Below are 27,417 nucleotides of genomic sequence, written 5' to 3'. Positions count from 1 at the left end.
CGAAATCCGCGCGGATCGTCCTCCTTAACACTAGATTTACGGACATTTCTTATACTCCTATCTCTACGGACACGCGTCAACGAAACCGCACATTTTTTTTTAAGAAAAACAACTTATTTCTTTTAACACTCAATTTACGATAGCATCAAATTGTCGCGTATCCGTAGAAATAGGTATACCATATAGAGAATTTCGAGATTAGAAGGCATTCGAAATGCGTCAAATTGACGCGTTCCATAAACCTAGTGTTAATTCGTCGATTTCACTCCTCTTTTCGAACTCGAATGGAACCACAAGAGTTCATCGGCCAAAAAATATCACGCGTTCCTTTCTCGCAAACTACGTGTCCGCCGGTGCCTCCATGTTACCCGGATCTGTCTCTCCAGTCCTTAATCGTCGAACGTTCGTACGTCCTAACCTTTTTTAAGGTTATAACTGCGACACCATTTTCGTTTCTTCCCCAGGCGTTTCTCTGCTTTCTGTGTCCCTAGTATTTACACACATACCGGACCGAGTCGTGGGCAATCGTCGCAGCGCGATTTCGATTATCGGCCTGTCTCGATATATCGACTCGCAGTGATCGCGTAGCGACTTTCGATCGTCAGTGCTTTTCGAAAACGGACGATGGACGATGCTCCGCGAGTAGTGTTACGCTACGACGAGAAACGGTGGTCCTGGGGAAGACAGTTCGTGTCCGCGGCCTTGTGATTGTTCGTCTTCGCTTTGCGTTTCTCGTCGCTGCTCGGCTGCTTCTTTACCTTGTACGGCCGCGTCGAGCATATCAGCATCATCTGGCTGTCCCTCGGGGAGTCCTCTAACCGCGCCCTCTGGCGCCTACGTTCGTCTTTGTTCTTGTTCTCCGTGAGCGCCTCGTCCTGCGTGTGCTTTTCCTCTGGAAGAATTCCGGAAAGCTGTGTTTGTTATACAGGACATGCAAACAGCGCCGAATTAAGGGGCGGGGGCTAGGGGGGGTTATAGCCCTGGGTCCCACTTTCAAGGAAGGCCCCGATGCAAGCCTTCCATTTATGTCAAAAAATAATTGAATGGAATTTTATTTACTGTTTCCCTTCTGAAATAGTTAGAAATTGTACTGAATGTAGAAATAAATCGGATGAAAATTGTTAAAATGTAATAATGATATTTAATTGTACTTGGAATAAATTTTAGGTTTTTAAGATTTATGCATTGTATTATATATTGCATTACAAAAGTTGTGTTCCCCTCCCCCCCCCCTTCAACCAAGAGGGCCCTCGAAAGTTTAATAGCCCTGGGCCACAAGAAATGTTAATCCGGATCTGCGTGCAATTATAGGGGTGGACAAGGTAACGCATTTGATACGGGTGGAAAACTAGTTTCCAAGTTTGCAAGTAATTATGACGACTTTACTACATGGGATGCCTGATCTGTGCGTTGCGTGTACGTTCACCCATTCATACATACATGGGACAACGAACTGTGAACGTTTTCTAGCAACAACAAAAAGAAAGGAATATATTGGATACATAATCGTGTATCTCGAGTATCTACGTGCGACAATAAATGCTATTTACTTTGCATTTGACTGAAAAATCGACGTATATTGCAAATAACGTGAGTACGAATGCCAATGCAACGTTAACATCATTTTCCAAAACAACGGTCGAGTAGCGACCCATGGTTCCTTTTAGACTTTTCATCCCCATGCTGAGTAGAATATAATGTTATAAAAAAAAACTTTGACCTTGAATTTCAAGTTCAAGGTCAACTTCGCGATGACATTCTTTTGAAGGTCCTCACCGATCCAGTAGTGTAGAATAACGCTAACGCTAAATTGGCCCGAAATTGTGACCACGAGTCCGACTCGTGATATCCATGTTCGGCCCAACATTCTGATCACGACTCACAAGGAGTGTATTTTAGGTGTCCGCCTCCGATTGCTTTGGTTTGCGGATATGTTTTAGAGGACCGAAAAATAAGAGATACGTATTTTTTTATAGCGGCCCGTTTTCATATTTAGGGGGTGAAACCACCCCTCAAAGTTTCGACCCGGAAGTACTATCTCGAAAACCAGAGGAGATACATGAAAACTTTCAATTGGTGGCTTTCATGGTTTGTTATGTACAATAAACTGGTGTTAACAAATTGTCAAAAATACAATTTGTTTATAACAAAAAAATCTCATTTTGAGAACCTTTTTGGAGGAAACTACGTGTATATCTCACAAGGGAAGGCACGGAAGTGTCCCCCTCCGATTTTGATGAAACTTCGTATGTCTGGTAAGCAGTTAAAAATAAAGGACACGTATTTTTTTTATCGACTGAGACGCGACTTCAAGGGGTGAAACCACCACTCGAAATTTCTATCTGAAATTTTGTTGTTATAAACAAATTATATTTTGGACAATTTGTTAGCACCATATTATTCTACATTAAAAACCGCAGACTTCGTGCATTAAAAGTTTTCATGTATCTCCTCTGGTTTTCGAGATAGTACTTCCGGGTCGAAACTTTGAGGGGTGGTTTCACCCCCTAAATATGAAAACGGGCCGCTATAAAAAAATACGTATCTCTTATTTTTCGGTCCTCTAAAACATATCCGAAAACCAAAGCAATCGGAGGCGGACACCTAAAATACACTCCTTGTCAGACTCGTCAAAGTTCAGCAGACAGTCAAATTGTTCCCAAAAATTTACCTTCGAGAACCTCGTCGAATATCGACCTGGCGATCTTCGCGACGCAGTTCTTCTCGTCGCCCGGCTCCACTTCGTCCTCCCTCTCGATGTTGTTGTTCGTACGGAATATCGACTCCAATACCTGCCTGGAGAGCAACGGCGAGACAGGTGGCCTGGTTCTGGTCCCATCGCTACCAGGGAACACACCGCCGGTCCCGGTCTCGTTGTCGCACACGCTCACCGTGGACGCGTTGTCCGTGATCAGCTTCTCGGTGTCCGAGTCCCCCTGGTTGCTGTAGTAGTTGCTGCTGCTCTCGGACTTCTTCAGAATCGACTTCGAGACACGGTGCCTATCTATGAACGGCACACCCTCGCCGTCTATCGAGTCCGCGGATAGTGAGAGCTTGCTCTCGGCGTTCGTCCCTGAAAAATTTTCATCGTTCTTTCGTTTCACATCTATGCGCGCCCGTACCAGGGGGTGGACACTTAAATGGGACCGATTGTGACAGTGTTTTGGGCGCCACCACAGTTAAACTGTGGAAATAGCTACCCTGACCCCTACCAATATGGCTCAATGTCCCTGGGTTGTCGGATAAGTTCACGGTGTACACGGGGGGTGTGTGATGCAACTGTGACAAGCCGTGGCGTTAAAAGGGTAAAGGATAGAAAAGAAATTTCAGTAGGAGAAATTAAATGGTGTTGAGTGTTAGTCTCTCTGATATCGAAAGTGGAGACGTTTCAAAGGTTTCAAGGTCATCTTTACTTTTTTGTTAAATCGATGCATTGTTTAATTCTGTACGATAAAGGGTGAAGGTAGTTGGGTCGAAAAATGATTAGTTCCTACCCTTCTTCGGATTATGGAGGCCACAGTGGCCCTCCCTGAACCTTAAAGCAAGCACGCTTTAATGTTAATGCAATTATTTGAAAATTTATGCGATCTTTTATTATGTCGTCAAATTTTGAAATTTTTCCAGAGCACGTTAATTTGCACTTATCACTTCCAGAAATAAGGGGTCTGGAAAACTATTTAGATTTGCAAATCGAAATATGGGTTAGAAAAGAATAGAATTAGGAAACACACGCGAGAACATAGAGAAGAAAGCTCAAGTCCTAGGTGCCAATGTTACATAATTTTGAGAAATTTAAGTTGAAATATCTTTTTAGATATACGCGTTTGCAATTGATTAATCGTAAGAGGTTCTGAAATTCAACGGGGTTCTTATTATTACATGGGTCTCTCATCGAGGACCGTTCCAGTTAGTTTGGCGCTCTGAAATTATCGATGGAGTTACATCCACATGTTTCGGAACCTCATCTGTATGTATATTATACATACAGGGTAAGAGCGCTGACCCAGAATAGTAAGAGGTAATCGATAGAAGGGCGAATCGACGGGCGAACGTGACTCGAATTATTTCTAGACTGCGTGATCGAAACGCGCTACGGGACGGGGGATAGAATACGTTCAACATGTGATTAACTGATGCCCGATAGTAATACTACTTGAATTTCTCAATCGAAAATGCTCAGATCTGCTTCGCGTCGAGTGAAACTACGAATCCCTGCTGATAAAAGCTAGATACAGTTGAAGTCGCGTTAACTGCGCGAAACTCGAGATCACATGCGCGCAGTAAGCATAGACGGTCACTGTTTCAACTTTTCTCGTAAGTTTTGCGCCGAACCTGAAAGGGCATTTTATACCCACTCGAATATTTATTCTTAGATTTCTGTCTTCTATAATGAAATAATTGCATGTGGCTTTGTGTATTCCTTCCTTACGAATTCATATACAGGGTGTGCACGCGAACAGTGTATTGTTCGTCATTTCCCAAACTATTTGAAATACGAGAAAACTGTTTACGTAAAGTTTAAGGACACGAGGGGACTAATTAACGGGCTATGATGAATTGTTTTTAACATTATTATTTTAACAGATACAAAGATCAAGTTCGGTTTTTTAAATGGAATTATGTATTTTATAGATTTTTAGTGGAAGAAAACCTGTTCAAATAGGAAGCATCTGAAGTGGTCTTGTCAACGGCTCAAGTGCCACGTAAATCAGTAAATGTTACACATTGGGTGTCAAAGGGTTAAAAGAACAACTTTTTTTAACAATGTTATCGCACAATTTCACACAAAACTAAGAATGTGTCGCCCACCTGTGTAATGTCTGGGCCCGCCACCGCCACCGCTCCCAGTCCCGAAAAGATGATGGTTCAGGATCCTCGTGGCGGAGACCAGGCCGCTATTGGCGGTCGCGAACGGTCTACCACCGCGGAGTCCACCGTAATAATTGTTGTTCTCCGGAGTGTCATCTTTCGCAAGGACGCTACGAGCTGCAGCCACGGTTTCCAAGTCGCTGACAAATTGTGCGCGAAGTCTTACACTCTGCAATCAGCCGCGTCGAATAACTAATACAGGGGGCCACGTGTGAGGAGTATACTCGTCATTAAACACACAGAATTTGCATCTGGTAGTTAAAGTAAAATTTAGGTAAAATGAAAATCTTATTCGTAATTCTAACACATTTTAGAGTATTTTGGGACAAAAAAAAACATACAAAGAAAAAAAAAGTTAATATGCAGCAGTGTATTGTACCCTCGCGTGCAAACACGGCATCCGCTAGGGGAGAACGTGATGTAAGGGAGAGATCTTCTACCACTTAGTCTCGGAGTTACTGAAATTTCTGCCAAATTAACATTCAGTTCAACATTTATTCCAGTATTTGAAATAAATCTATCAAGTAGTAGAAGACCCATACCCGTACATTGCTTTTTCCCCTAGAGGAAGCAGAGTTTGCTCCTCAGTGTATGAGGGCTGTTTTATAAGGCTGTAACTTTTTTTTGCAATATGGCGCTTAAGTCGCAATAATAAGTTTGTTGTTTTATTAGAATTTTTTTCAATTTCACAGCAAATGCATTCACTCTGTCTTGGTCGAGTGTACAGGTGATCCCTCGATGAATGCGACACAAGCAACGGCAATTATTCCCACGACTGGGGGAGCCCCCCCGTGGAACCACTCAAAACAGAGTAAACAGAAGCTAAGCAGAGACTCGGCTTTGAGCAAAAAGCAAATTTACGAGGGGATGAAAACCATTTAGTCTTGCCACGAATGCTCCGAAGTAGACTCGAGTATGTCGCACGTATCGAGACATTACTGTATTCGTCATAGCTTAAACATAATGAAGCACCCAAGTGCACGTTTTCAAAATGAAATAAAGGTTTAAGGGGTTAACACACTTTGGAGCCTGAAAATCAAAGGTGTATTTTTTTTCGCAATTTCTTTTCTTTGCGAAAAATACGAAGTAAATGGGAATTCTATCGAAAGACTTTTATTGCACGTATCTTGGGGTGCGAATCCTAGACTGACCTAAAAGCTTATCGACTAAAGGAACGAAAAAAAAAAAGAACAAAATATACGTGCCGGTTATCGCGCACCGCGTACAAATAATACATGAATAACGGAACAGCCGTTCTCTGTACCAGCGGTTCTCAACGTTTTTTTACTTGCGTACCACTTGGCAGCCAATTTCCCTAAAATTGTACTCCCTGACATTAGAAAAATGGTTATAATTTATATAGCTGCTGTTATATCAATTCTTTTCGCGTAAACCACCCTAAAACACCAAGCACGTTCACTCTTGTGGGTAGGCGTACCGCCGGTTGGGGATTTTTTTTGGGTTACTATAATTGCGAAAATGTTATTTATTATTGGTCGACCCTGTAGAATACAGATTTTTCTGTATACATATCAGAGTTGGGCACAATTTTATTCGTGAAAAGCAGCAGTATATGGGATCGTCATCTTGACCTTTGAACAGTTAATGAAATGAAATAATTGTTTGCCAAGTGTCTACTCATTCGAAAAGATGTGTTCTGTTATTGTAAACATTGAAATTTTCACGATTATGCTATTCAAAATGGCGAAGTACTTTTTTTTAGCTTTTATTCCGTATTCGAAATTTTTTATCTAGATAATGAATTTGCCCATGTCTGATATATACATATACAGAAAGCACCCAAAGATCTTCTGGCTAAATGGTGACAGCGCGTTTCTGCTTCTACATTTAAAGTGCAATTTTTATACAGATTATTGTTATATTTACGAAGAAAATTCTGTTCCATAGTTCCTATTTCTTTTGTGTTGCTGGAGAATTACCATTTTTTCTCCTTCTTTTCTTTTGGTGCTATAAATCGTAGGACTCCCTATTACAAATAACAGTCGGTGAATACTTCATTAAAAGAGTCACGATAAACGTATGACATCGTCGTGAAGAAAAACGGAAGTTATTAAATCGCGGAATAAGCGACGATGTTCTAAAATATGAGATAATAAAAAAGAAAAGAAAAAAAAATTTTACATTCCCTTAATATGTTTTTCACACAGAATTACCATTTGTCGGTATTATCGTATCTACTGATTCTGTGACAATTGTGACGGGTACACCTTCGCAATTAATATAAAACAGGGTTTCATTCATAAACATTAGGACACACAAATATTAATAGAATCTTTCATGCGCATTGTTAGACTTTGCAAATTCCCAATTCTCTAAACAATTCAACCGAAAGATTCATATTCAACGGTTCGTCAAGTTAAACACACAAAAAAAACGGACACTTCATGGACAGCTGTTAAAGTTCTCGTTTCATAGAGTTTTGCACACCTATAAGGTAAAACTAGACAATACGCCCCACTTAAAGACAGTTCAATGGAAAAAATATAAGTCTTCAGTAATTCTGTCTTATCTGTCGAATTATATTAATTTTTCATTTGTCCCCCGCAAAAGAAAATTATAAATAAAATTACGAACGAAAATAGAATAATGTGGATACAAGTTGGATCATTTATAATTCATCAGAAACGATAAGAACAGAGCATAAGTTAACACGAAGTAAGAAAATATAATTCAAATTATACCTTTTTTTAGCTTCCAACTTTCTCAGCCATCGGCTCCTGAAAGGGAAGCCACAGGCGTGTTATATTACTCGCTTGACTGGTTCAAAGAAATCTAATAGCGGGAACGACGGACGAGTATTAACTCTGTCGATCTTCGCGCGCAGTTATCGAGACTTTACTGTAGCCAGGCCGTTCGACGACCGTGGAGCGTATCACCTGGTTTCACCTTTATACTATTCGCTGATATATACATACCAAAGTTGTTTTTTTTTTCTTTTCTAACGATCTCTCGGAATTTACATTCGACGAGAGGATCCCTACTATTCACGGGTGGCGCGACACTGTCACAATTTAACCAGACCACCGCTCTCCCACGAGAACCACGATTAGAATCCTTCGCGGCGCCATCTTGTTTCGTTCGAACCAAATCCACCATCCACCCGGTTCCTCTTATTTTTCTCTCACACTGAAAGCAACTCCGTATCCTTTCGACGGACAAAATAGAGATGCGTTTAGACGTTCCTTGTTGATGTTCTTTGACGCGAGTACACAGAGATGTGGACCAAAATTGTATAGGATAATAGAGACCGGTGATGGAAGAAGATGGTGGGGGGGACTCACCTGTTGGATACGAATTTTCCTGTGTTTGGGCACCGTATCGTTTAGGGTCACTTTGCCACCGTCTGTCATCGGGCGGATGTCTTTTAACGACTCGACGCTGGGCGACGCGTCGTTGGCCCCGTTACGGGCCACTTCACCGGAAACGGACTTCTTTACACGGTTACCACACTTCTCAGCGGCCTCCAACGGGTTCACGTAGAGATTATTGGTGTCCGTCTCCTCGGTGAGATCACCCTGCGGATCGGGGGAGGGACAAATTGCATTAAGGACGTCAAACGCCGATTCGAATACACGCTGGGATTTAGGTATAGTGCCTCCCTGAGCTATAGTGACTTTAGGTGTGAACTATAAACATATAATAGACTGCGTGGTCTTATGGTAGGCATGAAGCGAGACCGAAGGATAGAAGTAGCGATGGAGTCATTCCTCTCTCGCTTGCATATCGCAGAGGGAGGGGAGAAAGCGACTGGAGGGCGATGAGGAGAAGGAATGCTGCACGCATGTAATGCCTCCACACAGCCGCAGGAGAATCCCCCACCAACAGTCCCATTAGAAAGAGAAGTGTGTAACTCCATGCATTATCCTCTCACTTTACTGCCAACCTCATCCCTACCATAAGACCCCGCAGTCTATTATACAGGGTATTTCACGTAACTTGACCACCTTAAATATATCGCTTATTTTGTATGATAGAAAAAATATCAGAGGAGAAAAATATTCTGTTCGAAGGCGCCAATACGGTGATGGGCCGAATTTTTTTCTCAAGGTCATTTTTTTCGAGATTTCAAGGTCATCGAATTTTGTTTTAACGGGACTACATATTTTCACTACAATACTCTTATAGCATATAAAAATACAAATCCAACGAGGTGCAATATGTTGACCTTCACGTGACCTTTAGTGAAAAAATCATGAAATGTTTGTCAGTAAGCTCAGTACGCGTTCGGGGACGGTAAATGAAGGAATTTCAATTTCATTGGAACAGTCTTTAGTTAAATCTTTATTTTAGAAGGTGTTCAAAATGTGCACCATGAACCTGGATACATTTTTGGAGGCGGTAAATAAATTCTTGCTGTACATTTTTAAGTTGCTCTGCAATAATTGATCTACATTCATGTAGAACCCTTTGTCGCATATTTTCTGCCGATGAAAGGAATTCTCCCTTCGAATGTCTGTTTACAAGCACCAGGGACAATTACACGGTACACTGTTCCAATGAAATTGAAATTCCTTCATTTACCGTCCCCGAACGCGTACTGAGCTTACTGACAAACATTTCATGATTTTTTCGCTAAAGGTCACGTGAAGGTCAACATATTGCACCTCGTTGGATTTGTTTTTTTATATGCTATAAGAGTATTGTAGTGAAAATATGTAGTCCCATTAAAACAAAATTCGATGACCTTGAAATCTCGAAAAAAATGACCTTGAGAAAAAAATTCGGCCCATCACCGTATTGGCGCCTTCGAACAGAATATTTTTCTCATCTGATATTTTTTCTATCATACAAAATAAGCGATATGTTTAAGGTGGTCAAGTTACGTGTAATACCCTGTATATGTCTGGTGTAAACCTCGCAGTTAGTGTGCTATGGGATACCTTTAACACTTTGCGCTCCAACTACCAGTGTGGCTGGCACAGTAAGTAAACCACCTTTCTAAGTTTCGATCCGAAATTTTTTTGTTATAAACAAATTATATTTCGGACAATTTGTTCGTACCATATTATTCTACATAAAAAACTGCAAACCTCGTCCATTAGAAGTTTTCATGTATCTCCTCTGGTTTTCGAGATAGTACTTTCGGGTCGAAACTTCGAGGAGTGGTTACACCCTTTAAAGTCGCGTATCAGCCGATAAAAGAAAATACGTATCCCTTATTTTTGATTGCTTAACAGACATACGAAGTTTCATGGAAATCGGAGGGGGACACTTCTGTGCCTTCTCTTGTAAGGTAACTGAAATGCACCAGTTTAAGAGCGTGTGAGTTCCTGGAGATAGTAAGATAATTTTCTAGGATTTCATATGGATTATTGTGCCCCCAATACCTGCGACTGAGACGGATGCGTCTGACAGCTGGCGTACGTATCGGAGCTATCCACGCTCCCTTGTTCGTTGTACGGTTTCCCGTAAACGCCGTGCTGGATCTCCATCGGCTGGACGATCGGCGAGGTCTTCGCCTCGGCGAAGAACAAAGACGGTGGCGGCTCCACGGACATACCGGACCGTATCGATCTCATCTCCTGGCAGATCGGAGTACGAAAGTCGCTGGTCGCCAACGGCATTATATTTTCCGCGTCCCTGAAGTCTTTGTACTCCTAGAAATACCGACCACGGTGAAAAGTTTCGGCTTTGCCCGGGGAGGGGGCGGACCATGGATCCTGACGGGAGGGGGGCGGACCATGGACCGTAGTACAGTACATTCTCGATAAATGCTCGACAAGATCTCTACGATAAATGCCCGGAAGATCTCTACGTTAAATTTTCGAGAAGATCTCTATGATAAATGCACGGGAAGCTTTCTACGATAATTGCGCGGAAGGTCTCTACGATAAATGCCCAGAAGACCTCAACGTTAAATTCTCGAGAAGATCTCTACGATAAATGCACGGGAAGATTTTTACGATAAATGCCCGGGAAGATCTCTACGTTAAGTGCCTAAAAGATCTCTACGTTAAATGCTCAGGAAAATCACTACGTTAATCGCTTCTAGTTTATTCCTTTACGATAAGTATTCTAAAGAGGGTCCGAGTTTTAAGCATTAATCGAAGATTTACTGTACATGTATGATCGACGCGTCGGGAGATGCCGCGCAATTTTCATCGTACTGTGAACATACGATTTTTTTGAGAGAGAAGAGAGGAAAGAATATCTCCGTTTTTCTTTTTCTTTGAAAAATATTTTGCTTCATTATTTCTGTCTTCTTATGGTATTTGTTCGGGAGATTTTAGGTGACTATGCGGCGGGTTAATTATTCGACGGCGTGATCGAAAAGACGAACGATTTTTTACAGAGGAAAGACGAAGAGCCGAGAGTCTAGTGACGAGCAGGTAGCGGATACTCGCGTAGATATAGAGGAGTATTGAGAAAAATTTGGAACATTTTCACACAGGCGTGGATTTTACATGACGAACTAACAAAGGATGTTCACACAGTGATACACGCCGATTTTTCTTTGCCCGATTATTTATGGGATCAACTGAGAATTTTGCTGTACTTAGTTATGATGCTATTTTTAAATGTTAGGGGAGAAACCACCCTTTTTATCGGAAGCATCCCTTTTACTTACTCGCTTGTAACTCGTGAACTGCAAAAGGTATCGGAAAAAAAGTTGAGACTTTCATATCGTTTGCAATTGTCCGTATACTGGTGAGAAGAAATTTTCTAAAAAAATTTTTTAATTAGTTTCAGCATGTATATAACTAACATACATCTAAAAACTATATTTTTTAAATTTTCATTATAATCTCAGATAAAAAAAATTTTAAATTGTAACTTCTTCCAAATTTGTATACACATCATTTAGTAAACTAATCTTTCTAACTTCACAAAGAACTTAAATGACACGGTACAATTTTAAAAATGTTAGTTAGTTTTAAAGGGCGTGCGAATACATTTTTTACCCACTGTATATCCTACAACAAGGATTCAATTGACAATATTAATGTCTAACACTGTCTATACACCGATAATCGTTCCCCTTTTCGATCCAATACGTCCAAACATTCGATTCGTTTTCAACATCTCGTCTTTTTCAAAAGATAACAAAATAAAAAAAAAGATTTCCGGCTAGAAACTAGAAAAATCGACGGTTGAATATCGTCTTTCGGAGGATATCCTTTATCCGGGTTCACGAAACGACGAAAGTTGCGCTCGTTGATCGAAACTTAATCGAGAAAATAGATTACAGTCGGGGTGCTATGTACACTAAGAGTGGAGAGAAAGAGGGTAGTGGGGGCTGGTGATGGTTGTGTGTGGACTTTTTTTGGGACAGGGGGCAAACACGAAATTACTGTGTGCTCTCTAAACAATCGACATCTAATTGATCGATGCGGCCTTTTCTACGCTCGTAGCTGTTATATACTCGCCTGGTGTGTCCGGGGAACGGGTTCGCACCCGGTCGATTGACCCCTCGTACACAGCGGGTGCAGGGACATTTTGACCCGTACGTGGCTATTCCCTTATTCTGTTTAGTTACACAGGTATGTAAAATGTGGTTTTACGAAACAAATATGATGTGAATGTGTTTTTACAAAACTTATTATTTATAATCAATAAATATAATTTTAATACATTTTTATTAAATGTATTAAATTTTTGTGGAAAACACATTATTGTGGATACATTTTTATTGTTATTGATACCATGCAATTTTTGTTTAAAATATTCCTTCGTACAGCCAATAATTTACGAGCAATTAAGATGGTCACGTTAGGTGAACCTGTATACATAGACAGGGTGTCCCAAAATGACGGGACAATTCGCATCATGTATATTCCTCGTGTAAATACAAATCGAAAAGTCCTTTACCGTTTTGTAATCCCAAGCACCATTTCCGAGATATTAGCAGTTGAATGAACTCCGACCAACTGAGCGGTCGGTCACATGTACGCGTAGATATAGTCAAGAAGCAATCCAGTCAGCTGAGTCGCGGGCTTCTTAACTGCGCCTACGCGTACCTGTGACCGACTGCTCAGCTGATTGGAGTTCGTTTAACGGCTAATATCTCGATAATGGAGTTACGAATTACAAAGCGGTAAAGAACTTTTTGATTTGTATTTGCACGAGGAATATGCATAATGCGGCTTGACCCATTATTTTTAGATATCCTGTATATATGCATACGAAATTGAAAATGTACAGTAAAATTTTATCGCGAAATTTCTATTTGAAACCTGTCCGTACGAATGCTACGACGGGTCAAAACTAACCCTGCACTCGGGTCTCCCGCGTCCATCCCAGTTCATCCGTCTTCAGGGGGTTAAAGTGGGTTAGAGAGAGGCAGAGGTGAAAACGTACATATATAATAACGTGCGTTATATTAACAAACTATAATAACGGTCTGGCTGCAATCGAGGCTGCGTGACGTTTCGAAACGAACTACAGATACACAATACTTGTCAAGTCGTTCCAGAAAAGCTTAGTAGTCAGAAATCTGCCATGATGCACAATATTCGCACGCATACCGATTCCACATAACAGAGAGACATGTCATAAATCATCCCAATGGGGGGATATGCTTTCTATCGTGCTTGTTGCTCGAGAGTACGTTCCGTGTATATCGCTAAAAAACGCATGCTTTGACTGGGGGTACGAGCAGCGAAAGAAGAAGCACTTTGCATACTTGCGAAATCCATTATACGACTCGCCCGTGGAATTTCTTCTCGATCGGTTAAAAAGGCCAATGTAAGGGGGGAATTACATAAAATTGAATTTCATTACATTGAATTTATTACAATAAAAACTATTAAATGCATCATTATGAAAGTTTCAGTACTTTATATTTATCGTTTAAAGTTACGGAAAACAGTTTTTTTTTAATGCCAGCTGTAAATGGCGCTATTAAAGGAAGTTGACAGGAAGAGAAAAACTATTCCAAAAATAATCCAAACCATAGTCAATGAACCTGTATCTTTAATGAAAAGATTACACCGCCATCGTGCTTCATCCCACGATCGTATAATGGATTTAAACGGATCCAAGCTCGGATCGTTTTGTTCGAGAAAAAAGCGTCACATTCCGTGGTTGAGATTTCTCTGTCGCGAAACGAGGTCGAGAATATTGGTGTTGTTCGATATCCTACGACGAAGATATGAAAACAAAAAGAAAGACCAAACGAGAAGCGCCAATTCGACCTGGACGTTGTACGCTCTGGAAATTGGAAAGTGACGATTGTATATACAGGGTGAGTTAATGAGAACTACTATTTAAAATAACTAATAATTAGTTGTATCAAAAAACGTTTCAATGAATTATACAGCGTTTAAGAGATGCACCGGTTTGATACAATTTGATTTTTTTAATCTTATTTAATTTTAAATATCAGTGACCTTGAGTTTTTTCAAGGTCAACGCATCTTTTTTTCTAATACCATCATGCTATAGATCGTTGAATTCGTCCTTCTATTGGCAACAACGTGGTAATAAAAAAAATACGCACTGACCTTGAAAAAACTCTTGATATCTCAAAATAAAAAAATAAAATATAAAATAATCAAATTGTATCCATTCGTGTCTCTTGAAATAAATTAAATATTATTTAAAAAGGAAGTTACTCGTTCTCACTTCAATACTTTGAATCTTAACTTAAATAAAATTTCCTAATACTATGTCAAAACTTTTATTTTTGAAAATTCTTTTCGTTCCGAAATGATAGGTATTCCCCTGAATGTCTGCAGCTTATTGTTTAATTATATATTAAATACCCCCTAGGTGGTGGGAATAACGCCGTTGCTCGTGTCGCATTCATCGAGGAATCACTGTACTTGAATAAAAAAACAATAAATAGAACTTTATTTAAACAGTTTTCATGGTATCTGAAATAAAAATTGTAACATAATTCAGGCTTTAAAGGATTAGATAGACCACGTGTTGTTGTGCGTTTACCAGACCATTCCGGTTTCATGCTTCGTAGAAAATTGGTGAACTAAGTGTGAAGTGTGTGTGTACCTACTGTCCGCGCCTGTTTCTTGCTCTATTGCAGCCACAAACGAACCAAGGAGAAAAAGTTGAAAAGATCAGTGAGAAAAATGAACGGATTATTCGATTCATATGTATCAAAAGTCGCGTAAGTATAACTGGCTGTCTAGAAATGAAAATCGTCTGCCATCCGAGCGAGTAAACGTTCGATAAGGGGAACTAGCGACTATATTCTAAGTTTCCTCGCAGGCATGGAAGCAATGCGAATGTCCCTTCATGCCGTATCACTTGCTGTTATTATCGTCATTTTTTGTTTCTTTGTTTCATTTCGCTGGAAAACATTTTTGATAAATTTTATACAATGGTAAAAACGATTACACGTTTTTACAAACTGGATGGTCATTTATTCCGCACAGGTAAAGACACGATCGAGGTATGGGTGCCTCTGTGGAATTGTTGAATTTCGTTCGATAGGGTCATATTCCACGTCAAATCGATCACTTTTAGCGGTCGACGTCAGAGATTTCGTTCAAAATGAAATATAGTATAGTCCAGGTGAAATCAGGTGGGGTTTAAGTCATCATTTTTCTGTTCTCCAATTTGTTTAAAAGATACAGTAGTGTCTCGATGAGTGCGACGAACTTGGGCCCGCTTCGAAGCATTCGTGGCAAGGCATCGATATTTCGTATCGATACATGTTAATTGTATCGATATTTCGTATCGATACATGTTAATTGTATCGATATTTCGTATCGATACATGTTAATTGTATCGATATTTCGTATCGATACATGTTAATTGTATCGATATTTCGTATCGATACATATCGGAGGTCAGAATATCTATACGGCTAAAATATCAGAAACGAAGTATCGATATCGTCAGTATCGATTATCGATACTTTTAACTCATTATTTGTAATCTGTACTAAAAAAAGGCTTAAATAAATGGCTATAAAATGTTGTTATATGTTGATTGTCCATTGTCGATGGCCTCAGTGTGGTTTCAATTGTTATTTGCCATTATCGCTACCTGATATAGAATTGTCTCAACTCGAGAAAATGAGAAAATGTAATACACTCAAATGAATGAGAACAGTTTTGTAGAGTTGTTTCGAAATTCCGATATTCATGCGTCAAGTGTCGATGCAACGATATATCGTCATATTAAGAATCGATACAAAATATCGATATTTGGAGTCAACAGTATCGATACTCCGATATATCGATACTGTATCGCCCATCGCAAAGTGCTGTCGTCGAAATTCTATATTCTTGAATCTATTCGAAACATTCCGACGAGTCCGACGATTCATTCAATGATTTTAGAAATTCCGAATCGAACGAGTTCAATCAAAACGCGAAACAGACAATGGTACGGCATGAAAGAGAAATCTCGGTCAGATTTACCTGAGACGAAGAATGCTCGAGACGTTTTAAGCCTACCCACTACCGTCTTTTCGCATGCTACAAGACTGTGTGCAAATTATTTGATTCGATCCATTGTTTTCTGTTCTTGAACATTTTTTTACGAAATGACAAAAGATCATTGTGAAAAAAAAGGAAAATATTTGTTTCCTTGTGTAATAGATAGAAAACGATAAGAAATTCCGTGGAAAACTGTTTCGTACCTTCTCTTTCTTTCCACGAAAAAGCACAGTTTTCATCGTAAATGATCACACTATTCGACAAATTTTAATTATTTTCCTATTTTCTAACTTTCGAATACACGTTTCTTACAGATGTTTACAAGCCGAACACGAATTTGTAAACCGTCTTTCTTCGTAGAAATTAAGTTCTTGAAAAAATTATTTTTTTTTAAAACTGCAAATTTTCAACTTTGCTGATGTTTTGTGCTGTTACAGTGATAATTATTCAGTTGCTTTTGGCACGAAACAATTTTCTGGACTCTCACGAATAAAATGATTGTGAATTGTTATTGTACTATAGACACCTGTATATGTTTAAATAATGATTAAAGTCAAAAGGACATCCGAAATAATAACAATATAATAAAATATTAAAAATCGTATTGAACGTTGTTGTAACAACACGTGCAAGTGACACGTCGGTCGAAGTTGTAAAATGTGCAATTAAGTGGAAATATTTACAAAAATTTATTGTAAAATAAAATATTGTTAATAAGACGTCGTTTATGAGAGAAAAAAAAATGGTTCTTCCGGCTCGAGTCTAATAATCTGCACGCCTCTGTATCGGACTGGATAGACTTCCCCGTCTAGAAAAATCTAATGAAATCGACGTAACCGACTAAATCGTTTTACTAAACTACTCGACTAAATTTTAGTATCTAAAGACGGTAAGTTACTAACTTACTCGCCACTCGACTAAATTTAATGGACGTGTGTGTGAACCAGCCTTAACCTTTAACTGGTCGAAATGGAAATCTTATTCCTTACTACTTATTAAACAAATCTTACTATACACGAATCTGATCGCTAATTAGTAGACTGCGAATGTTTATGCATTTATAGGATCTCTTACGAAGTTTATTTCCATAAACTTCCGCAGTCCATTCATTAGACAACTAGGGTTGTTTTGCATTCTCATTTCGAGAAACTATCGGAATAAACAAGCATCTGCATAAGTAATTTTTATTCGAATAAAATCAATAAATTAATCGAAGAAAGATAAAGTATTCGAAAAATATTCGCGAGGTTCCTTGGGACTCCACCTTACCAGTTAACGGTTAACGCGATCGGCTGCCGCGCCTAACGACGCACAATGGGACGAACTATGGAAGAATTGGGATATGGACCAAAATTTCAATTTTGGATTTTGACTTTTTTTAACTATCCTACTGTAATCTTTGGGCAATAACGAACAAGGGATCGCAAAGAAAAATTTTTTTTAAGTAGTTTAAAACCTAATTTTTCAACGATTTATGCGTACACTTTTCGAGGCACTTATCCTTTGAATTAAAACATTTAATATTTCAATTTAAAACATGTTTTTCATTTATACCGTGTTATTGTACACATATTTGGCTACTGACTATCATTCAGAAATGTAGAATTTGACGATTAGTTTTGGAAATTTCGCTATTTAAAAACAATCTTACGTTTTTGTTGATATAGTAAAAAATCCGAAGAGTCCCACAGAATTATTTATACCAGGTTAATACCCAAAGTCTCTATTTTAAGATCCTGTAAAAACATTTTGCGTTAACCTGCAATCTTGTGAATAAATGGTGTCTATAGATGGTGTCTATAGATGGTGTCTATAATGTCGTCTGTCAATTCGATTTCCCTCCTATGTATTTAAATACGCTCGTTGAATTAATGTTACGCACAATTTTTACAGTTTCGTTATTGTAAAAATAATATGGAATGATTCAAAGGAATTTTTATTTTATCCGTCAGTCATCATTATCATTGATTTCAAAAATGTTACCCTAAAAATAACATCAACTCTTTTTAGAGCTACCACCTATTTAACACAATGGAAAACCTCAAGTTCAATTACTTAACAAAAAAAAATGACTGTTAAGAGTAAAGTTTTTAAATATATTACTTAAACAAACGATTAAAACAGTTGAATACTTCATTCAAAAACACACAATTTAAAAAGAGTTATACAGACGATTAATTGTTTAAAAGAAAATTGAATGTCCAGAGATTTATCCGTTTCGTCCTACTGTGCGACGCCCCAACCGCCTTTTCGCTGACAAAATGGCCGGCGGTTCCCGCGCAAAATTCAAATCAACGCGGTGGTGAGAAGAACAGAGAAAGAGACGAGCTCTACGGTTGCGTCTAAAGCGGTTCCAAAAACGAACTGGTGTCGTGTCAACGGACAAACTTTTTGGTGTGCTTCTTGATAATATTAACCCTCCGTGATCCACGTTATTTTTACTTGCTTCCGTCACCCCTCTGAATCTTTCATGTCCAGACGCATTTTATAGGTTATCTTACAGGGTACCAAAAAGTCGGAAAAAATTCAGGAATACTTCCCAGGGTCTCTGCTACACGATCTGATAGTTTTTAAAATTAAAAGATTTATTTTTTAGTAGCAATCCCTTCGTTTTTGTGACATTTGAGCGTGAAATTTCGCTTGTGCCATAAAAGACCCAGAGAGGGGTCACGGAGGGTTAAGGATGAAGAGGGTTGGAAGATTAGGGGGTTGTTAAGGTGTCGGATGTGGGGAGGGGGGCAGTGCATACACCCAGTGGACTATACACATCGAATAAAACCGTGCATCGTTTGCCGTAGAAGACGGAAACAATTATTGACGGAATAAGGGTGCAACGGTTAAGCCACACGGGGGTGACGAACATACAAAACGATTACACGAGTCGGTAAATAGTACCGCGGAAACGATTTCGATCAGACATTATCGAATGAAACATCGGTAACAAAGATGGTTGCAAGAAGAATGTACCGATGACAATTTCACATGAATAATATCGTAAACGGAAGAACGGTTAGACCGATTTTCGTCGCACCCACCCCCCTTTCGAAGGATAACTCGCTCTCGACAGCCCATTGGTGTATGTAATGCCGTCTGAGGAATGAACGTTAGTGATCGTAAATACCTTCGTAGTACAAAAGCAACACTCGAATTCGCTAGGTATTTCATCGTTTTTCTCGAATTTTCGGCTGTCTTTTTTCTCTTCATCCTACAATGTCACACACACAATTTCCTATTTTACTTTTCACGTTTACGACACACGGTGCCAGGCGGTCGGAAGCGATCGGATCATTTCGTTCACATATTTTCTCTCTCTCTTTATTTTTCTATTTTGTGAGGTCCTCCATTTCGTGAATGTTTCATCGATGGGGAATTAAGTTAATTCTGTTTTCAATTTCACATAATTATGTAGAATCGTGTGGAATTAAATAACTGAGATTAGAAGAGAGAGAGAAAAAAGAAGGTACGATTTTTTCAAAATTGTAGATCAGAGTTGTGCGTAAATTGATTGCTCACGAGCAAAGTAACGGCTCAAACTTCCCCTCCCGAGTCACCCCCACTATGGTCTGGGTTAGGATTGACTATCGCTCGAGTCGTAGCAGAGTAACTACTATTATAGGGGACCAGTATTGCTAAATTTCTTACAAGATTCTCGTAAACACTGTTGCCTGAAATCCCTCAAAATCGCAAAAATGGCTGTAAACGAAAATCTTGGAGGTGCTATTAACGCGGGATTTTCAAATTATAGTACTTTTCTTTAGTATGATACATTCGGAAAACATATACAGGGTGAGTAACCTAACGTTTGCACCTCAAATATCTTTACTTTTCTTGAATGTTTATGTGACCTTGAATGACCTTGAATAATTATAGTCACTGAATTCCTAATGAAAGGGACTATCATTGTAGGTGTTTAAGAAAGGGTGGTTCCATTTAAAAAATGTAGGTGACCTTTATATCTCTAAAAAAAATGACAAAACCAGAACATTTTTCGTATACAGTGTGTCCCACGTAACGTGAGCACCTTTAGTATCTCACTTGCCTTTGATTTGCAGAAAATTTATTTTAACAAATGCTCAAAGTTATGTCCATCAACTTCGACACATGTTTACACTAATCTCTCTATCGTAGTTATTTTATTATTTAAATCTATTCTCACACATTTGTCGATTTTTTGTACTCAAGGTCACATGAATGTCACACTATTATAGATCATTGGGTTGGTCTTGACCTCAACTATTACACTAAGATGATAAAAATATATAGTCCCATTAAAAAATAAATGACCTTGAAATTTCGAAAGATATGCCCTTGAGAAAACTTTTTGCTTATCCATAATAAATACTCCTTCTGACCAAATAATACTTCACCTCGCATTTTTTGTATCTTCAAAAACAAGTGTGATATTGAAGGTGCTCACGTTAGGTGGGACACTCTGTATCTGGTTCTATATGACGTCATTTCGTCCCTGTACGCGTTAATTAATTCTCCTGATCAATGCTGGCGAGCAATCAGTTGCGCAGCTCTGTTTGTAGATCGTGGATCATGATTCGGCCAATGGGGTGGAGGTCGGATCGTCACGAAATTATTCGAGCGCTTCTCGAACGAGCGAACATGTCCCGAGTAATCCCTTGAAGCACGCGTTTCACGTAGATTTATCGTCCCTCTTAAGTAGAAAGATCGAATAAAAGTTTTCCCAATGGATAAATTCATTATTTACTTTCAAAAATGGAACTGGAAACTGCCTTGGCTTGGTGCTTCAAAGGGTTAAACGAGGCGACGTATGATCACGTGGAGCCAGAGAGAGAAAGAGAGAGAGAGAGACATTTATATACTATATACATATACAGAAACACATATTTCACGTGTTCAAAGGGTGAAAAGGAAAACGTGATGTTGAATCTATTACAGAAAGGAACGGTGTGTGATACGTGGATTATTTCGTAAATAACGGTATTAAATGTAATTTATCGTAGAGAAAGATACGATTGTTAAAAGAAATGTGCAGCCATTTTTGAAGTGCAAAGATCGAAATATGTAATATGTAATCCTGTACTTTAGACTTTTGACGAATAGCCTGGGTGTTTTGATGAAAAAAAATCGAAGTGTTATATTGAGTAATCGATAAAATGAAATGTATCGAACAAGAGATACAGTGTTCCGTCGATTATTGTCAAGATAGCGTCGTGACAAGTATCAAACAGGAGAAATGCTTCGGATCCTCGTATATTTGTCTTTTACTCGAAGCCCAAGCTACGGCCACAAAAGTGATGGCGCCCTGACAAAAATCGTGTAAAACCAATTAGACAGTGATCGATGGGATACTGTACTAATTTCTTATTCGAACGTTTCATTGGACCATAACGATATGGTTGACAAAAATTTCTCGATTTCTCCGTTGAAACTTTTTCTGTCAATGTCCACGGACCATTGGTAGATAATAGAGATAAGTATGTCCCTGAAGTATATTGTTTCGGTTATAATGTCTTCGGATACCGTTATTTATGAATTTTACGGACCGTGAGCCGTGATAAAACGTGTTCCACGAGGTACGTAAACCGAGTGACAGTGAAACGCATCGTGGTGAACAAGATACTGGGTGACTTAATAGGAACTATTACATAAAATAACTCGTTACCTATTGACTGTTACAGGAAACATTTCAATGAATTATGTACAATTTTAAGGGATTGATCTGAAGAATACAATTTGATTTTCAAGGTGACCTTGAGTTTATTTAAGGTCAATACATCTTTTTTTTTAATACCACGTTGTTGCCAATGGAAGGACGCACTCAACGACCTATAGCATGATGGTATTAAAAAAAAAGATGTATTGACCTTGAAAAAACTCAAGGTCACCTTCATATCGAAAAAAAATAAGGTATAATGAAATCAGATTGTCTCCATCTGATGCGTTCCTAAAAATGCTACATAATTTATTAAAACGTTTTTCATACAACTAATAGGTAATGAGTTATTTGAGACAGTAGTTCTTATTGACTCACTTTTTACCTCGTTATAATATCGGTCTTCTGTGTGGACGGACGTCAGAATTGCTTTTCGTTACTTACGCGGATTAAATGTTACGAACGAGGTACGAGAGCGGAGAAGTTAGCCAAACCTGCTGTTCTGTCTATGTCCTTTCTTTCCCCGATCCATAACAATTGCACATCGGATCGCCTGTTACAGATATCGTATCGAAACAGGCTGATCACGAAAAATTAACGAAACTCCTTGGAAATGAAAGATGAACGTAATCGTCTCGACGGTTTCGTTTGTTTTTTTTTTAATGTAAAGGTAAAAGGGTGTCCTCAAAAACCTCGAAGTCGTTAGCGTCGAACTTGAGTAAAGAATTAACGGAACACCCGGTATAGTGTGACACAAACCACCGACACGGTCAGAGACACTGATATAGGAGGCGCTTATCTTCTACTTTTTTTTGTCCTGTTGTTGCACATGAAACGCTATTTTTTGCATACAATTTTTTCGACATACCTTAATCGAAACATTATAGACAGAATAGTCTCTAACAAAGAACAAAACTGAAGGGCTTACAGACAGAGTTATTTCCTTTTCTACCCTTACGAGACTTTGCATTTTGCAATTACTCGTGAAATAATAGTGTCGTTTTAAGTGTATGTCCCTCCATGTACCTTGTTCAAAGCGTCATGTTTATAGACAGAGCTATTCCTCTTTCTATTTTGCCATACAAGACTCTAAACTTTCAATTACTCGTGCAATAATATGTCTCTCCATGTACCTTGTTCAAAGCATCGTGTTTATAGACAGAGCTATTCCTCTTTCTACTTTGCTATACAATTCTCTAAACTTTCAATTACTCGTGCAATACTTTTTTATGTGAATGTGTGTCTTTTTATGTGAATGTCTCTTCATGTACCTTGTTCACAGCGTCATCGTGTTTATAGACAAAACTAGCCATGTTTTTACTTTTTTGTCTTTCCATGTACCTTGTTCAAAGCATCGTGTTTATAGACAGATCTATTCTTTTATCTACATATTTGTTATACGATATTCTAAACTCCCAATTGCTTCTGAAATAACAAAGTCTTTTTACGTGTATATATTTCCATGTACCTTGTACAAAGTGTCGTGTTTATAGACAGAGCTATGCTTCCCTTCACTTCCTTGCCATACGGGACTTTAAATTCTCACTTACTCGTACGATAACAGTGTCGTTTCAAGTGCACATCTTCCAATATATCATCTTCAAAGTGTCGTGCTTATAGACAGAACTATTCCGTTTTCTGCCGTTCCCTCGCGAAACAAATGTCAATTATTCGCCAAACAATTGTACATTTTACTATTATTTTTTCCAAGCACCATGTTACATTTTTCTTTCGCTATCGTTTTATTTCACCCCACTAACTGCAATGGTCCAACTCCGATCCACAGGAAAATATTTCCAGGAACAAGGTAATACACGATAAACAGGTGCCACGTGAATTGGTCTCAACCGTATAATGAAACAAACATTTTCGAACACGCGTGGTCATTGTGGGGTATCCATCGACTATCAACCTCGAGGTTCCATCGAACGGAGCGGAAAAACGTGTCAAATCATAAATCTTCATAGTGTCGGATTAGAAATGAACGTTTTTTTTTTATTTTGATTACAAGAAGAACGTTTTCTTTCTACTATAAGAATGGAGTTGTGTGGTGTTTACAATTAACCCTTCGCTGTTCCTATGGCCGGGTCACCGACGACCCGGTCCACGAATGTATGTATACATTATGCGTATATACGTGCGTCCAATGAGACATTTTGTCACGGGTCACGATTAACCCAGTCGCCGGCTTCGACGGGCCCCGTATACACCGTCAGATTAAGAGGCTACAGAAGGTATCAGACAGCCAACACGAACGGTTTTTTTAGGTTGGATTGAAGAGCGCATTAATAAAATTCGAATCGTTCGCAAGTTTTACAGTTCTTTACTGTGGTTATAACGCGTATTTTAAAATAAAAAAAAAACCTCCAAAATACACGATGCCGTGGAGCTGTCGAACACTTATCGATAATCAACTGTAGTGGTTCCACTTCAGGAGACGTGCAAATGGTTTCAGTTTATTAGTCACTTTGCGATCCAATCCCCCGAAAAGAAAAACCTTTAATTTCAGCAGTCCAACGCCCTCTGTATGCACCCCCTTGAAATACGATCGAGAACAGATAAAAATTACAACTGCCCAGCAATAAATCCAGCGATATACTACCTACAAGTATACATATTTTACGTTCTCGGTTGTTCCAGCCGGCGCGAGGTGAACGTGTAACACGAGTATCGTACAGGCAGTGTTTCGACGAACCAGGTATCTCAACTGTCGTCCTTATATACTGTAAATACAGTTTAATCTACCGAGATCGAGAGATGATTATAATGGAGACGATCTGCTATATGTTATACGATTTCGCGAGTATCGTGAATCGTGTCCGTTTATAACAGGGTCCATGCGAGTATTGAATTGAGCAGCCATCACACACACACACACATACATACACACACATACATGTGTCTCCTTGGGTATGTCCGTTCATCAAACATCTGCGGACACACGTCCCGGTATATACAATCGATAATATCTACATCGAATAATGACTACACGCTAATTAACCTATGGATAAAAAAAAAGACACGGTTGCGGAAAGATTTCACGTGTTCTCGTCTAGAACAGCTGTTCCCAACCTTTATTGATTTGCGTATCACTTGACAGCCATTTTCCCCAACATTGTACTCCTTAAAATTAGAAAAATGGTTGTAAGTTATATATAGACTGCGGATGTTTATGCATTTATAGCGTTCCCTAACTAGCAAAATGTAGCAGAATAATGATTATAGTAAAATTTATTAATACCTACGTATTTTTACGAATGTATTAAAAACCCTGGTACAGGAAAAAATATTCTGTTCAACTTTGTTTTTCATGTATCGGTATTCAAAATGGGAAATTTGCATAAACATCTGCAGTCTAGTTATATAGTTACTGTTATTTCAATTTTCTTTGCATACCCCTAAAACACTAACACAGGTTGAGAACCGCTGGTCTAGAAGGATCTGAACTGCGTTACGAAAGGAAGTTTCACGGGGAATGAGACGAGATATTCACGATGTAACCCTGAGGCGAATGATACAGTATTCCGTCGATTATTGTCAAGAACTCGGGTCCGCGTCACGACAAGCATCGAACAGGAGAAATGTTTCAGACCCTTGTAAATTTGTTATTTGCAAAATTGGGGTTAACAAAAGTGGGGGGGGGCAACAAAGTATGCGCTTGACAGGTTCCACGCCCCACCCCTCTCCAGTGGTGCAGATGACACCATGACAAAAATCGTGTAGAACTAGTCAGACAATGATCGACGGAATACTGTACTGTGTCCTGAAAAATCAATCATGATGTTGAAATAATGTTATCTTACCAATCGATGTTCCATATTTTGGGAAAGATTGCGAATTAAGTTCACGCACGGACGAACAGGAAGGGGAATGTACAGTTGGAAAGTGCCGACTGGATCGGTACGATCGGAATCCTCATCCTCACAATAGGGTAAAAACGCACCAATGAAAATGGATACTTAAGAGACTTTGATGATAATAATATTAATAAATATTTGGCACATGAAAATTAGATTTTTTTAAATATCTATACATTTTTATAACTTATAGATTCCAGTTTGGAAAAGTGGAAAAATGTTGAAATTCGTTTGAAAAAAAATCAATTTAAGAAAATGAAAAAATACACATTTTACCAGTGAATGAGCATTAACCAATAAAAGAACATTTCCAACCAATGACGCGAAAAAACTATCTGAATATGAAACAAAGAATTGGAAAAAGTCGATTTCAATAATTTGCTTATTTTAACAACTTAATTTATCCGTTTATAAATAATTTGCATTCACTAGTACGTGTTAATTTACTGGTGCGTCCACCCTATCTTGTTGCACCGCTCTGATCGGTTCGCGAGAACACAGGCACGCCCGTTTTTTAGGTTATGTAGCGAATCTCGGCCAACCTTAGAGATGGGCAAAATTCATTGTCTAGATAAAAAGTTTCGCATAACGAATAAAAGATAAAAAGCTATTTCGCCATTTTTCTTATCGATTAAACATGGCAATTCCAATTTTTATAATAAAATCATACGTTTTCTTGAACGAGTAAAACATATGACAAACAATTACTTAATATCATCAACTCTTTAAAGGTCAAAACGAAGCTCTTAGATAGAGCTGCTTTTCACTATGTATTATTCGAATAAAATTCTGCCCAACTCTGGCCGACCCTGTATGTGTAAAAAAAAAATAATAAAATTAATCTAAATCGATGCCAACGGTGCAAAGTACGTTTGTTGCGATCTGTAATAACGCTGGGACGGAACGATAGTCGCTGTTTCGCGCGCTCTATGTGTGTGACAGCTTGATGCACGCACACGAAACGGACACTATGATCGAGGAGCCGCGGGGCAAGACCATGGAACGCGCGAAAAACGAAAAAAGCTTATGCGTAACATGCAACGAAACCAAAAACGTTCTTTCGGTGTTCCTTGTTCCCGCTCGAGTATACAGGGTGTCCCAAAATGATGAGCTGCAACATGGATATTCTTCGTGCAAATACAAATCGAACAGTCCTTTACCATTTTGTAATCCGAAGCTTCATGTCCGAGATATTAGCAGTTGAACGAACTCCAATCAGGTGAGCGGTCACACGTACGCGCAGAAGCAGAGGCCACTCAACTGATTCGCGCGCTTCTTAACTGTATCTGCGCGTACGTGCGGTCAACCGCTCAGCTGATTGGAGTTCGTTCAACTGTTAATATCTCGGAAATGGAACTTTGGATTACAAAACGGTAAAGGACTTTTCGATTTGTATTTGCACGAGAAATATGAATGTTGCGGCTTGTATCATCATTTTGGGATACCCTGTATACCATCGACCGAACGGAAGGCTGGGAAACGCAATGTTGAAGAGAACTCTAAACTATGTGCAATGCGCACTGGAATGGGTAGAGAGGGAAGCATCTATGTATCTTTATCCTTTTTTAAAATATACAACTCTGTTGTGGAGTTAGGTCCAGCAGGTATAAACGTGGACTACCCTGAAATCATGCATACGACTCCAATTTAGTAAAAATTTTTGTAATACATAATTTTTGTTTAAATTGTACAAATGTTTA

At 38.9% G+C, this 27,417-nt stretch overlaps 1 protein-coding gene across 1 annotated transcript in view; it reads right to left on the bottom strand.

Annotated features, from left to right (window-relative positions):
- Nucleotides 1-522: 522 nt before the first annotated feature.
- Nucleotides 523-27,417, bottom strand: part of LOC107189399 (potassium voltage-gated channel protein Shab) — a 93,096-nt gene continuing 66,201 nt past the window's right edge. Inside the window, exons 5-10 of the mRNA XM_015577923.1 lie at nucleotides 19,356-19,439; nucleotides 10,218-10,487; nucleotides 8,172-8,405; nucleotides 4,810-5,038; nucleotides 2,672-3,073; nucleotides 523-892 (exon numbers count right to left, since the gene is read on the bottom strand). Of these exons, the coding sequence (XP_015433409.1) occupies nucleotides 654-892; nucleotides 2,672-3,073; nucleotides 4,810-5,038; nucleotides 8,172-8,405; nucleotides 10,218-10,487; nucleotides 19,356-19,439 (1,458 nt within the window). The 3' untranslated portion in view covers nucleotides 523-653. The remainder of the gene's footprint in view (nucleotides 893-2,671; nucleotides 3,074-4,809; nucleotides 5,039-8,171; nucleotides 8,406-10,217; nucleotides 10,488-19,355; nucleotides 19,440-27,417) is intronic.

This window comes from Dufourea novaeangliae, unplaced genomic scaffold (assembly GCF_001272555.1).
Source record: "Dufourea novaeangliae isolate 0120121106 unplaced genomic scaffold, ASM127255v1 scaffold147, whole genome shotgun sequence".
Lineage (NCBI taxonomy): Eukaryota > Metazoa > Arthropoda > Insecta > Hymenoptera > Halictidae > Dufourea > Dufourea novaeangliae.
The sequence above is the reverse complement of the archived record's forward strand: the minus strand, read 5'-3'. Positions and strand labels throughout refer to the sequence as shown.